At 43.4% G+C, this 16324-nt stretch overlaps 1 protein-coding gene across 3 annotated transcripts in view; it reads left to right on the forward strand.

Moving 5' to 3' along the window:
- Positions 1 to 16324, forward strand: part of KCTD1 (potassium channel tetramerization domain containing 1) — a 98326-nt gene that overhangs the window by 59900 nt on the left and 22102 nt on the right. For 2 of the 3 annotated variants that reach the window (XM_058422949.1, XM_040081813.1), the window contains exon 2: positions 7471 to 7649. In XM_058422949.1, the coding sequence (XP_058278932.1) occupies positions 7486 to 7649 (164 nt within the window). In that variant the 5' untranslated portion in view covers positions 7471 to 7485. Of the gene's footprint in view, positions 1 to 6893; positions 7018 to 7470; positions 7650 to 16324 lie in introns of all 3 variants that reach the window. The other variant, XM_040081831.2, reaches the window with a different exon arrangement.

Here is a 16324-nt window from a genome sequence, read left to right on the forward strand (position 1 = left end):
ATACAATATTTTGAGGGAGGTATTAAACTTTTGTCCGCAGTTTCAAGGCTTAGGGAGGTATTCAGAGAATTTTGTAAGCACTTGAAAAGATAGATCCTGTTCTGTAAGCTTTCACAGGTTTTTGGACTCATCTTTACCGCTCTACTGGTGTAAGCACAGGCCCCCATTTGACTTCTGCCATTATCCATGAATGCTTTTTCTCCACTTGAAGATTTCTCCTTAAGGGCTCAATGACAAGTGTGGTTAGAGCTGTTCGCTCAAGCTAGTTGTGTGCTAGACTTGGCTCCTGGGTTCTGGAATTATCAAGGTGCCTCCAAGCTCTTGTCCAAGGGTGGTTTTTAACTGTCCTGCATCTCCAGGTAGGCAGCTTTCTCCACCCAGTACGAATAAATTCCTCGCTTCCTTCAGCCCCTTGCCTTGCATTTGGTTCTCTGCACCTGTGTCATTTATTCTAGGTCCTGGTCAGCTCTGAAATCCCAGCAAGGCTCATTTTACCAAGGAAATGCCACCACATCTCTCCAGCACTTGCAGCACTTAGCGTGTGAATGTGCTCAGCAGTGCCAGCATCTCAAGGAGGACAAGGCTGTAAGCAGCCGGCATTTGGGATGTGCTGCAAGAGACCCCCATCCTGAGGGGCCAGATCAGCGCTCCACTGCGGGGCCAGTGACTCTGGGACAAGGAGAAATGTACCAGTTAAAATAGTCCCATCAGGTAAGTGCTCCTGTCACCACTGCTGTAGCCGCTCTGGTGTGACCAGAGGTGCATTTATCACCTTTGTAGGCTTGATCTGCACTTGGACTATTTCAGGATACAGAGAGGACAGCCTAATGCTGTTCCTGACACCTTCAGGAAAGAGTTGCGGTCCAAGGTTTTTGTTTCACGATGAATTATACCCTACACCCTGCCTATGAGGGACCCTTCTGGGTATCTCTGTCCCCTCTCTCGGGTGGCCTTGTGACACCCACCTTTCTAAAATGCGTTGCTGCACGTGTTTCTGCAAATAATACTGAGTGCCCCAAGCATGGCCCTGGCGGTGTGAGGCGTGAGCTTGGCGTAGTAGATCTGCGGTTCCGTGGCTCAGCACATCCAGAAAACCTTCCTGCTTCTCAGGCCCTCCATTGTACTTGACAGTCTTGCATAGGATAATTTGACCTTCTGTCGAATGTTGACAGACATTCGGGGTTTAAAATGAAGCTTTAGAGATTTAGAGTAATAAATCTAGTACTACTACTGAGTCTCAGCGGACCTGGTGTCTTAACTTACTGTGGCATTGAATTGCAGCTGGATGTGTTTTGGGCCCATTTCTCGTGTGACGCTCAAACGCAATTGTTCTGGAGTTTTGCCTTATAAACATAATTCCTAATGTTCAGAGTCAGCAATCCTAAACCTTGCAGCTGTGGTAGAAAGGGCAGTTGGATTATATCGATGAAAGGCAGAACATGACAGTGCAATCGGCATATTTTTGCTGGGGAAAACAATGGGCTGTTTCTTTGTTTTGCAGACCCAGTGGCAGCAGTAAAGCCCAACCATGTCCTCAAGGAGCTACCAACCATTGGTGTCAGGGTGAAGAAGCAGAAGAAAAGGATGGATGTGCTTGCATGTAAAGACTTTTTGACAAAGAGCTGAGCAATTTCTTTGTGCTTCTGGGCTCTTCAGAATGAAGGTGAAGAGAAAGCACCATGTTGGCATTCACTCCTTGAGATCAAAATGCAGTTTGCATGCTCTGTGTGGTGCACATGGTCATCTTTGACCACCTTGCAGTGCTCTGTCTGAGGGGCCAGCACAGTTTGGTGTCATCTGTGGATGCTGAGTACCAGAGGCACTGCCAGAGAATTTGGTGTGAGGACATCACCAGCCCATAGGTGATGGTGATGATCCCACCCATCACCAGGGTGGAATTTTCCCCTTCCAGCAGGATAAGCTCCTGGGTTTCTTGGACACGTAGCTTTGTATCTCTGCCCACTTGCTGCACCTTCCAGAAGTGCTGTTTGTACTATACTGATATTGTTTATGTTGAATAAATGTTTTCTCCAGCCTCTTTGTTGTGGCAACTCTTTTTGCTGAATTCAGAAAAGAGTGGGGGGGGGTACTTGTTTAAGCATTGTGGTGAGACATGATCATGATTATTTTTTTTATCTTTAATGAAATGTTTGTTTTGAAAAAGTGCATCTTCAAAATGGTGACACTTCTGCAGGAGCCAAATCCAAGAGCAGTCCTAATGTTCCTGGTTTGGCTGAGGTTCTTGAGCTGCACTTTCCCCCATCCCACAAGCACCCCAGAACATCAGCCTGCTGTTTATTTCAGAGTGCAGGCACACAGATGTCCCTGACACTCGAGTAATTTCTGCACTGTACTGGAGGAAAAGGGATTTGATGCCAGTTTCTGAAGTTTATTTGCTGTTTGGATTCATTCCCCATACAGTGGGATATATGTGCTCAGACTCTTCTGCTGGAGGTGGCTGATATGGATGTGTTAACTGCTGTTTCCAGGTGTTCCTGGGCACCAAGCTTTTGTGAGGATAAGCATCTGTCTCATGTCTCTCTGTTGTGAAAAAAAGATAATTAACACAGACTGATTTGATACTTTAGAATAAACTAATGCATGATTATTCATTCTAATGTCTAGAACAGATAAGACAAGCTTTCCCTCATCTCCTCCCCAAAAATCCAAGGGAGTTACAAATGTGTAAACTTGAGCTTCTCAGCAGTAATAATTGCTGGGGCTTTGACAAGGGATATATATGCTACTGAGTAGCATATACTCTTCTGCTTGAGCTGGGCTGGCTTACAGGGAAGACATTGGCTAAAATAATTTCCAACCAGCAGTGTCTTGACCTGCAAACTAAAATGATCCTCACAGTCCAGCGAGTCAAGCAGACAGTTTGTACTTGAATGCCAGTCCTTTTGTGCCTGAGCTTGGGTTGTCTTGTGATGGCATGGGTTTAGTCAAGGTTTATGTCTTAAGAAGGGAACCAGGATGACTTTACTCAAGACCACAGAGTTTAAACAACACTCAGGACACTCGTGCTAATGTTTTGAGGAGAGGAGTAAGCCTCCCGTCTCTTTGATTTTTGTATACTTAGCACATTGTAATGACTCGTGTTCTTCAGATATCTCCTATTCCTTCCACTTGCTACCAGAACATTGACATGGTTCCTATGTTATTGTCGTTTGGTAGACCAGTTTCATGAGTGCACATCTCAGCCCTGCAGCTACTGTGTTTTTTGTCAACCTAGGTGTAAAGGCTTATTCTTTAACAATGTTTTTGAGTGGAGTTGGAGAGAAGATGGTATAGAAGAAAATGCAGGGAGAGGAGAAGGGATTTGTAAGCTCTTCTCCATGATCCTTGGCCCCCTTTGGTAGGAAGACTTCTAAATCATACAGATTTTTGTAAATCCCAGGAGGAGAAGTTAAACCAGGGCTGCTTTTGTTTTTTGTTGAGGAAGGCTTGCCTAGAGCAGAAAATGTGAAGCAGGTTCAGATATACTCTAAAGACCTGTGCCTATAAGCTGTTTGTTGTGGAAAGACTACTTCAAATATCAGCAAGGAAGTGGAGCAGCCCTAAACTGCTCTAAGAGCAGTGCTTTTGTGTGTTGAACCAAAATGGAAAAGTTTTAGACAACCTAAATGCCTTTAGCCTGCCTAGTGCACAGATGTTGCCACTTTTGATTATATAGTTTCAGTCATACACTCATTCTGAGTGAAAGTGGGAACTAATTTTTATAAAGAGTTGTTGTGGGGGGAATCATCTGGATATTAATAACGATAAATGCTTTACAGGGTATTTGAAGTATTTTGTTTCATGGAACTGTTATAAAACTGTATTTTCTGGTGTGGTGTTTTTGTTTGTTTGTGTTTTGTTTGTTTGTTGTTTTGGGTTTTTTGGGTTTTTTTTTTTAGGATGAATAATAAAGTGTTTGAGAAGGAAAGCTATGAAGGGTCAGACTCTTGACAGGTCTGGGGGGTTGCTGCCCATCCAGCCAGTGCAGGTGATGGCCGTGCTTTGTGCCCCACTCATGAACAAAGCTGATGCAGTTCCCAAGGCAGACAACAGCCTCTGTGATCTCCTGTGTGGGAACAGCCCTGGCTGAGCTCTGAACCCATTCCTGGGTTCATGTCTCACCTGCCTGAAACCAAGAAAGGCTTCTGAAGAGCTTTTTTGATTCTTTTTGTTGTCATCTGTTACAGGTATCTTGCTGGAGCCCGTTGAGTTTAGTTTCTCTGACTCCCTTCTCTCCACTTCTAATTCTTGCTAAGGAGTTGTTCACATTAGGTGCTAGAAACTTAGCTTAACAGCAGTGCCTTGTTTTAACTACTTTTTACCAAAGCTTGTTCACTTCCACGTTTGCCATAATCCAATGCAAGCCATGTGTTTCTTCAGAGACTGCTTGCCCCTGTGTTATTCTTCCCATAGCTGAACAGTGATTTAACTAATGCAGTTTTATAACTCTGATCTGTTAAATGCTGTACCCATTGGATGGTGATCTGTGCTCTGACAGTGCTATTGAGTTGTGCCACATTAAAAAAATAATGAGAGTTTTTTAAGTACCTGCTTTTCTGAATCCCGTTTCTGCTTTAGTTTCTCTGGGGCAACTGTAGTAGAAATAAGATTGCCTAATTTCAAAGTGTCTCCAAAATGGTACTGAACTGCTTTTAGGCAGGGAAATGTGCTTTGTGCACTAAGACAGGAGCAAGGTTAGCATTATTGTGCTTAATAGCAGGCAGTGAGAAGAAGGACTTTGTTGCATGAGACACAATAAACACAGGTAATTTGAAGAGGAAATGTTGAAAAGGAGGAGGGTGAAATAAAAGAGCAGAAGGTTTTACTATAAAGCATTTTTATTTCTTGGGAGTTTTAGTAGGTAAACTGTGTACATGGCATCTTTCTTATGACATGGGTTTGGAAACTGGTTCCCTTTTCTTAACGTTTTGTGGGTTCTTTCGCCTTTTAAAATTCCCACAGTCCTCCAACCTACCTCCCATCCTGGCAGTGATGTTTATACTACACATTCTTCTACTGTTTTGTGCAGCCAGTGCTATCACAGCGAGGCTGAATGAGGTTCCAGCCTAACTACAATATTAACCCTCCAAATCTGTTCATTTTCTCTTGAGCAGCCCCAGGCAAGGTATACAGGAGAATGTGTCCAATTGAAAAACTGTGACAGACTCGGTGGTGCTACACTGTGCTAAATTGCAAGAGAGCTATGGTTTTTTCTGCCAGAGAGGATCCTGTGAAGGGACATGCTGGTGTCCATCTCATACAAGTTACAGAATTTGTTTTTCGTTTTAGTCTCAACTTTCATTGATAATTTTATCTTTATTTTTGCCAAACCGTTTATCTGCTTTTAACCACCGAAACGTGTTCCGCAGACCTGGTGCTTTCCTCCTGCTAATCATCGTCCAGCGCATGCTCCCCCCACCCTCAGTTTGTATCAGTCCTTGACTTCTTACTTTCACCTTTGTAGTTGTTGTTTTTAATTTTTTCTTCATTATTTTACTAAATACCGCTCCGCAGATCAGTAGCATCTTGGGTGGTGGTTGTACCACATAGCATTTGTAGCAGACATTAGTTTTGCATAGCGTGTGTACCTTATTTTGTCTGGACTTGTCTTCTTTGCGCTGCAGGCAACTCCTCCAGCAATTGTAGTGATTAAGCCTGGTATTTCTGCAGATTTATATTAACTTCTGCTTATAAAGAAAGAGAAGAAACCCAACCCTTCTCTTCCCCCCCCCTCCCAACATCTAAACTAGATGTTTTTCTTCATTCCCTTAGTTTTTATCGGTATTAGACCTAAGTTTGCTTTTGCGTACGAAAGAAAATTAGTTAAGTACCTTGTGGTTTATACATGCCTTTTGTTACATATTACTCGGATTTATTGTGCAACGTTGGCCTGTAAATCATTTCAGCCAGACGATTACCTGGCTCATGTTGCCTGTATGGTTTTATTCTTTTAGCGGCCATGGAAAATGGAGAAATGCTGGTTTTGGCGGCGGCGGACTTTGCTCGTCCGAATGCCCCCCCGTAACTCTGTCTCATGGCTGCGCTCCGCTTTGCTGAGGTTTGCTCCTCGGCTCCCAGGAGATGTTTACAAGGAATCCATTACTTTGTGCGGCTGAAAGACGGTGTTGAAAGAACAAAGCGAGTTTTGTGATGAAGTGTATCCGACTTCTCGCTGCTTTGCTTACCTTTTAAATGTAAAACTCAAGTCATTTGCAAGGGCTTTTAGTTCTCAGGGCATCCCTATAAGATTCCACCCCGCGTGGAGCTGTCCCTCAGTCGAAAGCGGGGCTGTCTCAAAACCGCTCCCGAGCGCATTTCTATTTTAATCCCCAACTTTGCCTGCCGCCTGCCTTCCTGGCTCCAGCTCAGCGCCCTGCCCTGCCCTGCCCCGCCCGCAGCGCGCAGGCGGCCGCTGCTCCCTCCGTGCCGGTGCAGCGCTGCCATCCTGACCCTGCTCCCTCCGTGCCGGTGCAGCGCTGCCGTCGTGACCCTGCTCCCTCCGTGCCGGTGCAGCGCTGCCATCCTGACCCCGCTCCCTCCGTGCCGGTGCAGCGCTGCCATCCTGACCCTGCTCCCTCCGTGCCGGTGCAGAGCTGCCGTCGTGACCCTGCTCCCTCCGTGCCGGTGCAGCGCTGCCGTCGTGACCCTGCTCCCTCCGTGCCGGTGCAGCGCTGCCGTCGTGACCCTGCTCCCTCCGTGCCGGTGCAGCGCTGCCTTGGTGACCCGCAGCTGGTTTCATCGGCCGAGCATCGCCTCCCGCCCCGCTCCGCCCCGCTCCGCTCCGCGCCTCGCCGGCCCCGGGAAGCCGCTCACACCCCGCAGCCTATGCGCGGCACGCGGGGGCAGCTGTCGCCATACGTATAACTTTTAAATGGAAAATGTCTTTCTCAAAGGCTGTCGATGTCCAGTGGTCTGCAGTCCATGAGCAGTTGACTAGTCCAGGTGTTTCTGCTTCTGTTCCTGTGCTATGTGAATTGGGAATTCAAGAGAAGAGTGTGCAGGATGGAGGAGTTGAGGGTTTGTATTTCTGTTCTGGTGGTACGGCAGTGATGGAGGGCTTGGGAAGGAACAGAAAGTCTACCCGGGGTCTTCTTAATTAAGTAAAACGTGGTTCTCAGTCTTTTTGTCTTTATCTCTTTCTGTCCGTGCTTTCATCAACACTTAAAAATGAGAATGACCCTTTTTGTTGGTACGGATTGACTGTCGCGAGTAGTATTCAGGAAAAACTTGTTTTATTGAACGTGATTTCTTCTTCGTGGATTTTATCGGTGCGTTTTGCCCCGCTTACTTAAAATTTAGCCATTTCAAACTCTTGGAGCTAGATTCATTTTAAAAACTGCCAAGTATTTGTCTGTGCTTTACTAAGATAAACGTCATAATCTGGGACTATGAGACAGTCCTTTGATCCAAGACTGGGGGTTTCTGTAAGGTTTTTAAGGAGATCATTAACTCAGGTCTATCTTTTCACAGGACAGTCGGCCCAATATGTCAAGACCTCTGATCACTAGATCCCCTGCATCTCCATTGAACAATCAAGGCATCCCCACTCCAGCGCAGCTCACAAAATCCAACGCGCCGGTTCACATTGATGTGGGTGGGCACATGTATACGAGCAGCTTGGCCACGCTTACAAAATATCCCGATTCCAGGTAACTTTAAAAAGATTCTTCTGCATGTCTTTGGCAAACTCCTTTTCTTCCTTTTTGTGCTTGGACGTCCTGGGGCCGTCTCAGAATGATGAATTTAGCTCCTTTTGTTTCAAAATTAAATTAGCTTTCTTTGTTGGTAGGCAGTTGGAGACTTACTTTTCTTTCCCTGCTCCACTGTGTTTCTGACAAATGGCACTTCTGCAAATCCTGATGTGTGCGTACTAAAACGAAGCTGATAGTAAGGAGCACTTACTTTCTACTGCCTAGGATTCTGGGTTTATGCCAGGGCGCCCATGCTGTGGTTTGTTACATTCAAAAACTACAATGATACTGCATTTAAGCCCAAAGGTGGGGGTGTTGGGGTATTTATTTTGTTTCTTTTGGAACAGTAACCGCTCTCCCGTACTGTCAACACGCAATCTCGGATGTGTCACTCGAGGCAAAGGCAAGGCTGAATGAAATAAACTATGGGACAGTATTGACTGAATACTTTTGATAGAATCTTAGGACTTTTCAAATAATTAGGCTGTTAACTCTCACGTGCTTTTCAAATGAAGTATTTGTGACTCCGGTAGCTCCCTGGTATTAAGCAGTCAGAAAGCTGCTACGTATGTGAGCAAAGAGTGCCTGTAGAGTAGATCAAGCAAGAGTGCATCTCTAAGAAATCAAGAGCACATTTAACAGTGTGTGTGGGCATAACCTGGTGGTGCTGGCAGACAAGCAGTCTAGTGGTACTGTAACTCCAAGGGTTGGTTATGAGACAGCAGGAGCTCATTATGTCCACTGTATAAATCTATACCTCGCTCTTCGCTGCCCAATCCTGCTCTAGAGGGAAGGCAGTGTTCCCATTGTGTTCTCTCCAGTCTGAGAGTGGAGATTTTCGGTTTCTTGATCCCACAGCTCTGACTTGCCTTTTCAAAGGGCACAAAGCACACTTCATGGGATGTGACTTCGTTCAAAGCCTGGGTTTCACTTGATACTGCTGCCTCTGCATCATCAGCTCGTAGTGTTAGGTGGCCTGAGCTAGTGCTCCTGACAGGGCTGGAGGAAGAGAGCTGCGCATACGGCGAGGCACATGGCCCCTCTTATGACAGCCTCCTCAAGGAAGCCCTGGCAGAGCGGAGCGAAAGAAGGCATGCCAAAGCCTGGGACTGCCAGGAGAGATTGAAGTAATGTCTGGGAAAACTTGAACTGTTCTTTGAAAACCAAATCTATTCTTTTGGGGGTTTTCTTAGAAGCTGCTTGTGTTCAGCTCCTAGTAGTTGTGATTACTTAGTGGGTTTTTTGCTAGTTGGAGCGGTGATGGCGTCTGACACTGTTGTGTATGCAGAACGAGAGAGGCTGCTGCTTCTGTTTTCATGTCAAATTCACAGAGAGAGTATATTACTTCAAGTGAAGAAACACTAAAATGTCATTCAAAAATACGTATGGTGGCAGTGGAATTTAAGCTTAATGTATTCTGTGCTCAATTGAGCCATTGTAGCACTTGAAAGTGAAAGCTATGCCTGTAGTATCAAAGCCAGTTTAATAAATTAAACATTTTAAAAGCTCTTCAGACATAATTTAAAGAAAACCTAAACTCTGAGTTATAGTCATTCTGTTTCAAGTCGTTCTGACATGTGTTTATGTTTGAGTTCTGACAGTGTCTTTTGAACCTCTTGATGAGTGAATATTTCCAGCGTAGCTGTTAGAACCTGGAATTCCCAGCCACTTCCAGAACCTGAGAGATTTTTTTAACATTAGCAGCTTCAAAAGAACAATTATTAAACTCCTTTGAATGTCAAGACAATGGCATGAAGCAATATGCCAGTAATCATGATACAGTTGTTTGGGTTTTGTCTGAGATTTTGCCATCAGGTTTTTTTCCAGTGGGGGGTTGGGATGTATATATGTGTGTGTATGTGTGTGTGTGTGTAAATATATATATAAATATATATATATATATATAAAATATATATATATACACACATATAAATAAAGAAAATATATGTGTGTGTATATATATACATATTTGTTTAGAGTGAGTGCTACGTAAAAAGTATCCAGTAATATTTGGACATTTCATACAAATTGTTTCTTGGAGCCTGATCTGGTCAGTTTATATCTAGCTAGACTCTAACTCTGTTACTCAATTTTAGCACAAGGTTTTTGTCAGCATTGCTGCCAGTATCACAAGTGTGAATGATATCAAAACTAAGGAAGGTCTCATAGATATTTTTGGGCCAGTTGAAACCTCCTGAGACTTACTGTTATATGAAGTATTGTCTATGGAAAATAAAGTCTTGATTATCTTGCCTAAAAGAGCACTGCTCCAGGGATGAGTCAAGGCATCGGTTGCAGGCTCCAGCATGTAACAGGTTGAGACACGAAAGTCATTAGGTTTCTGACTCGTATTACATGCAGTCTAAGGGCCAGAAGCCTAAAATGAACCTTTCATCTGTGGGCCAGGTACCAGAGTCATCTTTCTTTGTGAGATTGAAATGGTGATATTCAAAGCAGCAGCTTTGGAGTCACTCTGACTTGCTGGTGTGAGGGAGAACCATTCTGATAGAGCAGGCTCTGCTTTGGAACAAGGGCACTCTTCCCTCTCCTTTGGGGTCAATAGCGTCTCATCTTGTACCTCGCTGTTTTCTTCTTCCTTTACAGTAGAGTACGAATTGGAAGGAGTACTTTAAAAAAGAGCTCCTTAAATGATATCAGGTAAAGACTTGTAGCTTGAAGGGATCATTTTCCATAATTCTTCTGTTAGGTTCCCCAACCTGGTTTGTGCCTTGACATGTAAAATGCCTACTGACAGATATCTATTCATTCCTCCAAAGAAACCTTGGTGTGACTGTAAAAGTGTCTTGCTGCTGTTGCTGGATCCCTGCCCTTTGCTTTGGAAAGACCATTGTGGGTTTCTCTTAAATGCTCTTGTGCTTGAAGAAGCCAAAGAATCAGAACCGATCTGTGTTTTGGGCAAAAGCTGACTCAGTGAAGCAATCTGACAGGCAAGCAGCTTATCTAATAGATGATTTGAATTGAGTAATCCTATAATTATAAATTCTGAAGCTAAAATAATGCCTTAAAAAGCCCTCAAAATTAATTTTAAAATGTAGTATCATATAATTTCAAAGAGCCCAGTTATAATCCAGACTAGGGAGAATCTATTGTTTTCACAAGGAAAATCCCCTGTGAATACTTTAGCTCATCAACAGGTTTCAGGTTCTCCCAAGAAACCAGTGAGACTGTGCCTCAAACGTGATCTCATGGAGCTCAGTAATACAATTTGCCAGACTTAGGCTTCAGGAAAAGGCAGTGTGAATCAGCCTGTGTACCAAGAAGATCTAATGTAAGGTCTCTCTGCTGAAATAAATAGGAATTTTCTTTTAAGGTCTGGGGAGGGAGCAGGTGTCCTTCTATGTAGCTCTCTCACCAAGATTGTAGACCTTGGTGCATTCACCCCTGCACAGATCGTACAACCTTTGGTTTACTTAAGTTACCAGATCTTCAGGCTGGTATCTGGCCAACAGAGAGCTACCTGTTAAAGACTTGGGTACAAAATTATTTTATTTTAATTGCTTGGTTTTTGCAAATAAAGATTAAAAAAAAAAATTTTTGGTTTCTTTCCACTGCCCAGGGGAAAAAAAATCCAGGAAATGTGGATCCAAGGTGAGGGTCTGCTAAAGGAGCCTTTCTCCCCCAAGAGCTCAGGCACATGCATGCAGTGACATTGATCCCCGTGGTCACCAGAAAGCCTGAGGAGAACGGGTTGAGGTGTTAGGATTTATGGTTGTGAGGAGAGAACTGGCTGGTTAGCTCAGATACTTTAACCCAAGCAGCCTATTCTCCTTCCAGTGCTTTATCATCTTGCAGTAGGATCGAGCCCTTTGCTTGGAGTCGGCATTCCTACATCTCTCAGCCTTAATGCTGTCTGCCGGGCATCTACCGAGAGTTATTGTGTAGCAGGCTGAGACAACCTCAACTGAGTATCGGAGCTAAGTGGGAAGATGTTTAACTTTGATCATACAAGCATCAGCTGTCTGATATCTCTGATATCAGCAATATCAGCAGTGTTGTCTATCTCGTACGTTCAAAGCATCTGAACTTTTAATTAGTTCTGTCCAAGTCATCTGGTACAAATATTTGCATAACACCATGGCATGGCATAGCCACATCCTATATTCCCACCACAGAATGGGAAAAAATAACTTAAAACCTTGTATATAACTTCGTAGAACCTTTTGGAGTATCTGTTTGTGTTGCTACATCTCCCATCTTGAGCTACTCCCTGCATATGAAGATGGATTCCTCTTATACAGTATTTCACAATCCGTCCAAATTTCTGCCCAGGGCTATTTCAGGTTTTCATATGAACCAATCCATTTGTGTCCCAGTTTTCTTACCCAATCTTCACTCTCAGCCCTCAGGGAAATTAAATTTCACACACTTGGATCCAGTTAGGACACTGGCGCTTTTTTTTTTTTTTTTTTTTTTTTTTTGTAAGGGTTTCTTTTGCATCAAGAGCACAGAATTACTTAGGAGAATGCCCAGATTGTCGTTGGCCTTTTTTGACAGTTTGCGAGAAAGACCTCCCCTTCACAAGTTGTGTGGGTAGATTTCCAAGGATGTGCTGTGAAGCAGGCAGCACTGCTTGCCTGTTCCAGAGCTCTGTTATCAGTCCCCAGGTCCAAAACAAGCTGATGTGGCCCTTAGTTCAAACTTCTGCAAATTGCAGCACCGTGCTGGAGACTTCTGTCTTGGCAGGAGACGTGCTGAGGTGAGGGTGCTCTGCACTTTGCATAGGCCTCCCTCTGTAACATCTTCTTGTCACAGCAGCCCTGTCACAACTTTCCTGCTCACCTTGGAAAGTACCTCTCAAACTGCTCTAAGTTATGCAAAACTTGAAGAAATCCAAAATTTTCTGACTAATGAGCAATTGGTGATTTGGGTTTTTTAAGGAAATACTGGAAGAGTGGGTGTTACTGCATCTTTATTTCCACTCTCCTTATTTGGATTTATCTTCCTGAGAGGTACATCTCTATCAGAGGTACCTTTCTGGAGCAGCAACATCAGGAGCAAGCTTCTGTGAAAGAGCAAGCATCTGTGAAAAGTTTTTCAGTATTGCTGTAACCAGCTTTGTCTGTTGTATTAGCATGAGTGGTCTAGGTCGCAGCTTTTTAATATTTTGTAGCATTCCTGGCAGGAGGGAAATAGGCACAAGAAGTTAGCAGAGGGTCAGTTAAATCTTTCTTGTCTATCCTGTCTTACTCACCTCGTTATTCATCTTTTATATTTCATCGTTTGTTTGCTGCATGGTCTTGTGGCAAGGAAAAGTGAGGGCTTGGGATAGGGAAATGCATTGACTCTCACTGACCTGTTCTGTGACCCAAGATTTAACTGATTTAACTTGGAGCTTTGCTTGCTTCTTACCAAGGTTAACAAAAAAGCAATTTGTAGAGTGCTTTGGGATGATGATTGAAAGTGTAAAAGATTACTATCTCTAAGCATAAATATTTATAGATCCAGTAGCAGAGATAGAGGTTGAGGGTGCTGGTATCATCAGTAACATGTATTAATAAAAAATTAGCTGTTGGTTCATGAGAACCAGACTCAACACAGTCAGGCAGTACAGTTGTATTGGTTAGTGTAACCACATACATAGACTTGGAAAGAAAATAGAAACAGAACTGTGAATGATACTATACTTTATGCCTATTTAAAGAAACTCTGAGAATTTACACAACTGATATTTTAAAGAGAACTCTCTTGCAACACACATCTGTCAATAAAGAGCTCGAAGGGGTATTTCCTGGTCATGGCTGAACCAAGATTAATTGTAGCTCTAGGTATGTATATTGAACTTAGGGTATATATTGACCTCATTTTGCCTCAATTAATGATCACCACAGGTCAGTCATCACTGTTGCCTCAGTAGAAGTAAATATTTTTCAAATTGTAGTCCTGTAATATGTTTAACTTGCAAGGTCAGCAAGTTGCTGCTGTTGCTTGTGGCTGGTGACTGGTGAAAGAAATAGCACCATCAGATTAGCAGGTTTCACATCATGTGGTCAGCAACTGGTGGTGAGCCATCCCTGAAAGGGGCCACAAAACTGATATCTGTCTTCCTCTTCAGAATGTCAGTAAAAGTCAGCTTATGTGTATTTACTTGGAGGGAAAAAAGTAGTGTCCTGTTCAATGTTTTTCCACTCAAATTTGTAAAATGACAGTAAAATCAAGATAGTGGATTGTTGGAGAGCTCTTTACACATATGCAGAGCCAGAGAAAGTAGATGTGCAGACTTGATGCTACAGGGGTTGATGCCATGCTTGTCTCTAGCTGCCTGGCTATGACAGTGTATAAGGAAATGTGTTTGGAGGAAGAAGTGTCTACATTGAGGAGTGTTAGAAAGCTAAAGGCTTCAGCTCCTTATTTCTGAGGCTAGTAATCCTCAGAAGTAGCAGCCATTTTTCTTGAGGGGAAAGAATAAAATCCATAGCCATATCATCAGTACAGAGATTCCTTTGCCAGTGGCTCATGTGGGTTTGTAGGGGTTGGATCAACTTGTTAGTCCAGCAGAGGGGAGGGAGGTTGTCAATAGCTAGTTTAAGAGTCTGTGCTTTGAGAAATCATTGGATTACAAAGGCTGCTTGGAATCCTCGGTGGATGGAAATCTGTGGATGGGATATAATTTTTGTATTTTTCTGCCTAATAGCATGGTTTCATAAGCTAGGCACCAAGCACTCACTCTGACTGACCAATACCTGGGAAGACAAAACAATATTCTGATTCTCTGTGTCTCGCTGACCTAATAAGAAAAATCCCATTAGAAACTGAGGTGACACTGAAGTATTCTGCTTATTGATCACTTCTGATTGGGTCCAGGTTTGAACCATAGCCGTGAGGTTCAGTGGTTTGTTTTGCCTTTTGTTGTACTTACAGAAGTTCCTGATGGTAAGGAATATGTTAGCACAAGGTTCTCATTCTGCTCCTACATAAACTGTTTGTACTTCATTGGTCTTTCATAAATTGCAATGTAGTTGCTAAGCAAATTGGCATCTCGTACATACATAATTGCAGAAGCAAACATTTGGCTTTCAGTTCTGCCGTCAACACCCGGCCACCTCTTGGGTGTGTTTGAAGCTTTAGGATATAGATTCCAACTTCTGGCTTACTTCTTTCTGGTGATGATCAGCTTTCTGGCTGGGTTTCATGTATACAAGTACGCTTGCCATTTGGGGATGTATGCTGAGGTTGCATAGGAAATGGTGAAAACTGCTCAGGACTCAATGGTTATCTGCAGTCGTTTTAATGCAGGTAAGGCACAAATGCTGTGTTGGCCAAGGGAATATCACCAGTTCCTGTTATGTGAACTTTTCCACTAACTTAACCAGTCTGCAGTTTATTCAAATGTCATAACCAGACAAGTGACATCTGGCAAGCGTTATTCTCCTTTTGTTCTCAACCTTTTTTTGTCTTTGTCTACACCATGCAAGATGTTGATGTTTCTTTGACTCTTGCCTTCCAGTATCTTTTTTTCTGTCCCTGTTTTGCTCTAAGCATTGACCCTCCTTGTGTCAGCTAAAGTCCCTTGTTGCTTTGTCCTCATTTCTTTTTCATACACGCTTTTCTATCTCTCTTGGGAGGAGTCAGAGCTCACAGAGGTCACCAGTGATCTTTACCTGACCAGATCTTGTAAAACACATTGCTTGCTTGTTTGTCCTTTCCCCCCCCCGACATAAAATGGTTTTCTGACTCTTAATGTGAGCTGTCTTAGAGCAGGTGAGCAGCCAGCATATATTATAGATATCTCAGATGATGCTTTTGCTCTTAGTGACATCAGTTCAGGGATGCTCTGGGACTCATTCACATTGATCTCTTTCATTGAGTCTTTAAATCAGTAATCAAACAGATTGTTTCTAGCCCTGATGTGTACATTAGCTTGGGTCTGTAGGACTCTTCCAGCACAGTTGTCTCTGCAGCTCACGTGGGCACTTTCAAGGCACTTTCTGCCTGCTTCAGAGAACCAACAGGCTCCTGCAACCGTTTGAAAGCATTTAAGCTGCTACTTGTGGGTTGCTTTGTAGGGACATGCCTTTAGGAAAGCAGTGGGCTCACAGTCACTTTCCTATCCAGTCGTTCCACTGTGCAGCACCGTGTGTGTTGACACTTGGGTAGCTCATGTGCTCAAAGCAATATAATGCGACGCTCCACCTGGACTCGTTTTTCCTGCTTCCAGCAAACTCAGCTGTGCCACGTCTGGTACCCAAGCTAATTACTGAAGACCTATCTTTCCTATTTCTTCACACTGCTGCATTTTGCAGTACAGGCATTTGGTGAAGGAGAGCAACACTGGCCATTCAGTTTCCGTGAATCAAAACCTTTCTGTTTGCAAAGGATTAGAAGAGGCAAAGGGGGAGAGTGATAGAAAGATGCAAGGGTTTTGTTCAGGAAATGAGATAGTTGTGCAGAGCAGTGTTAAATGCAATGGGGTATGCTCCAGCTGTTCAGCAATTTATAAAGATAAATTCTGCCTCCTAAACTGCCGTGGGGTTTTCATGATAAAATGTGAGAAGCCTGTCAATCAAATGGTAGACATAATTGTTCTTTAAGTGACCTATTAACATCCCATTCCTTTTAATTAAAAATTGTATTTAAGTTCTCATTCAGGCCATATTTGAACAGTAAAAACTCCT

This window comes from Hirundo rustica, chromosome 1 (assembly GCF_015227805.2).
Source record: "Hirundo rustica isolate bHirRus1 chromosome 1, bHirRus1.pri.v3, whole genome shotgun sequence".
Taxonomy (NCBI): domain Eukaryota; kingdom Metazoa; phylum Chordata; class Aves; order Passeriformes; family Hirundinidae; genus Hirundo; species Hirundo rustica.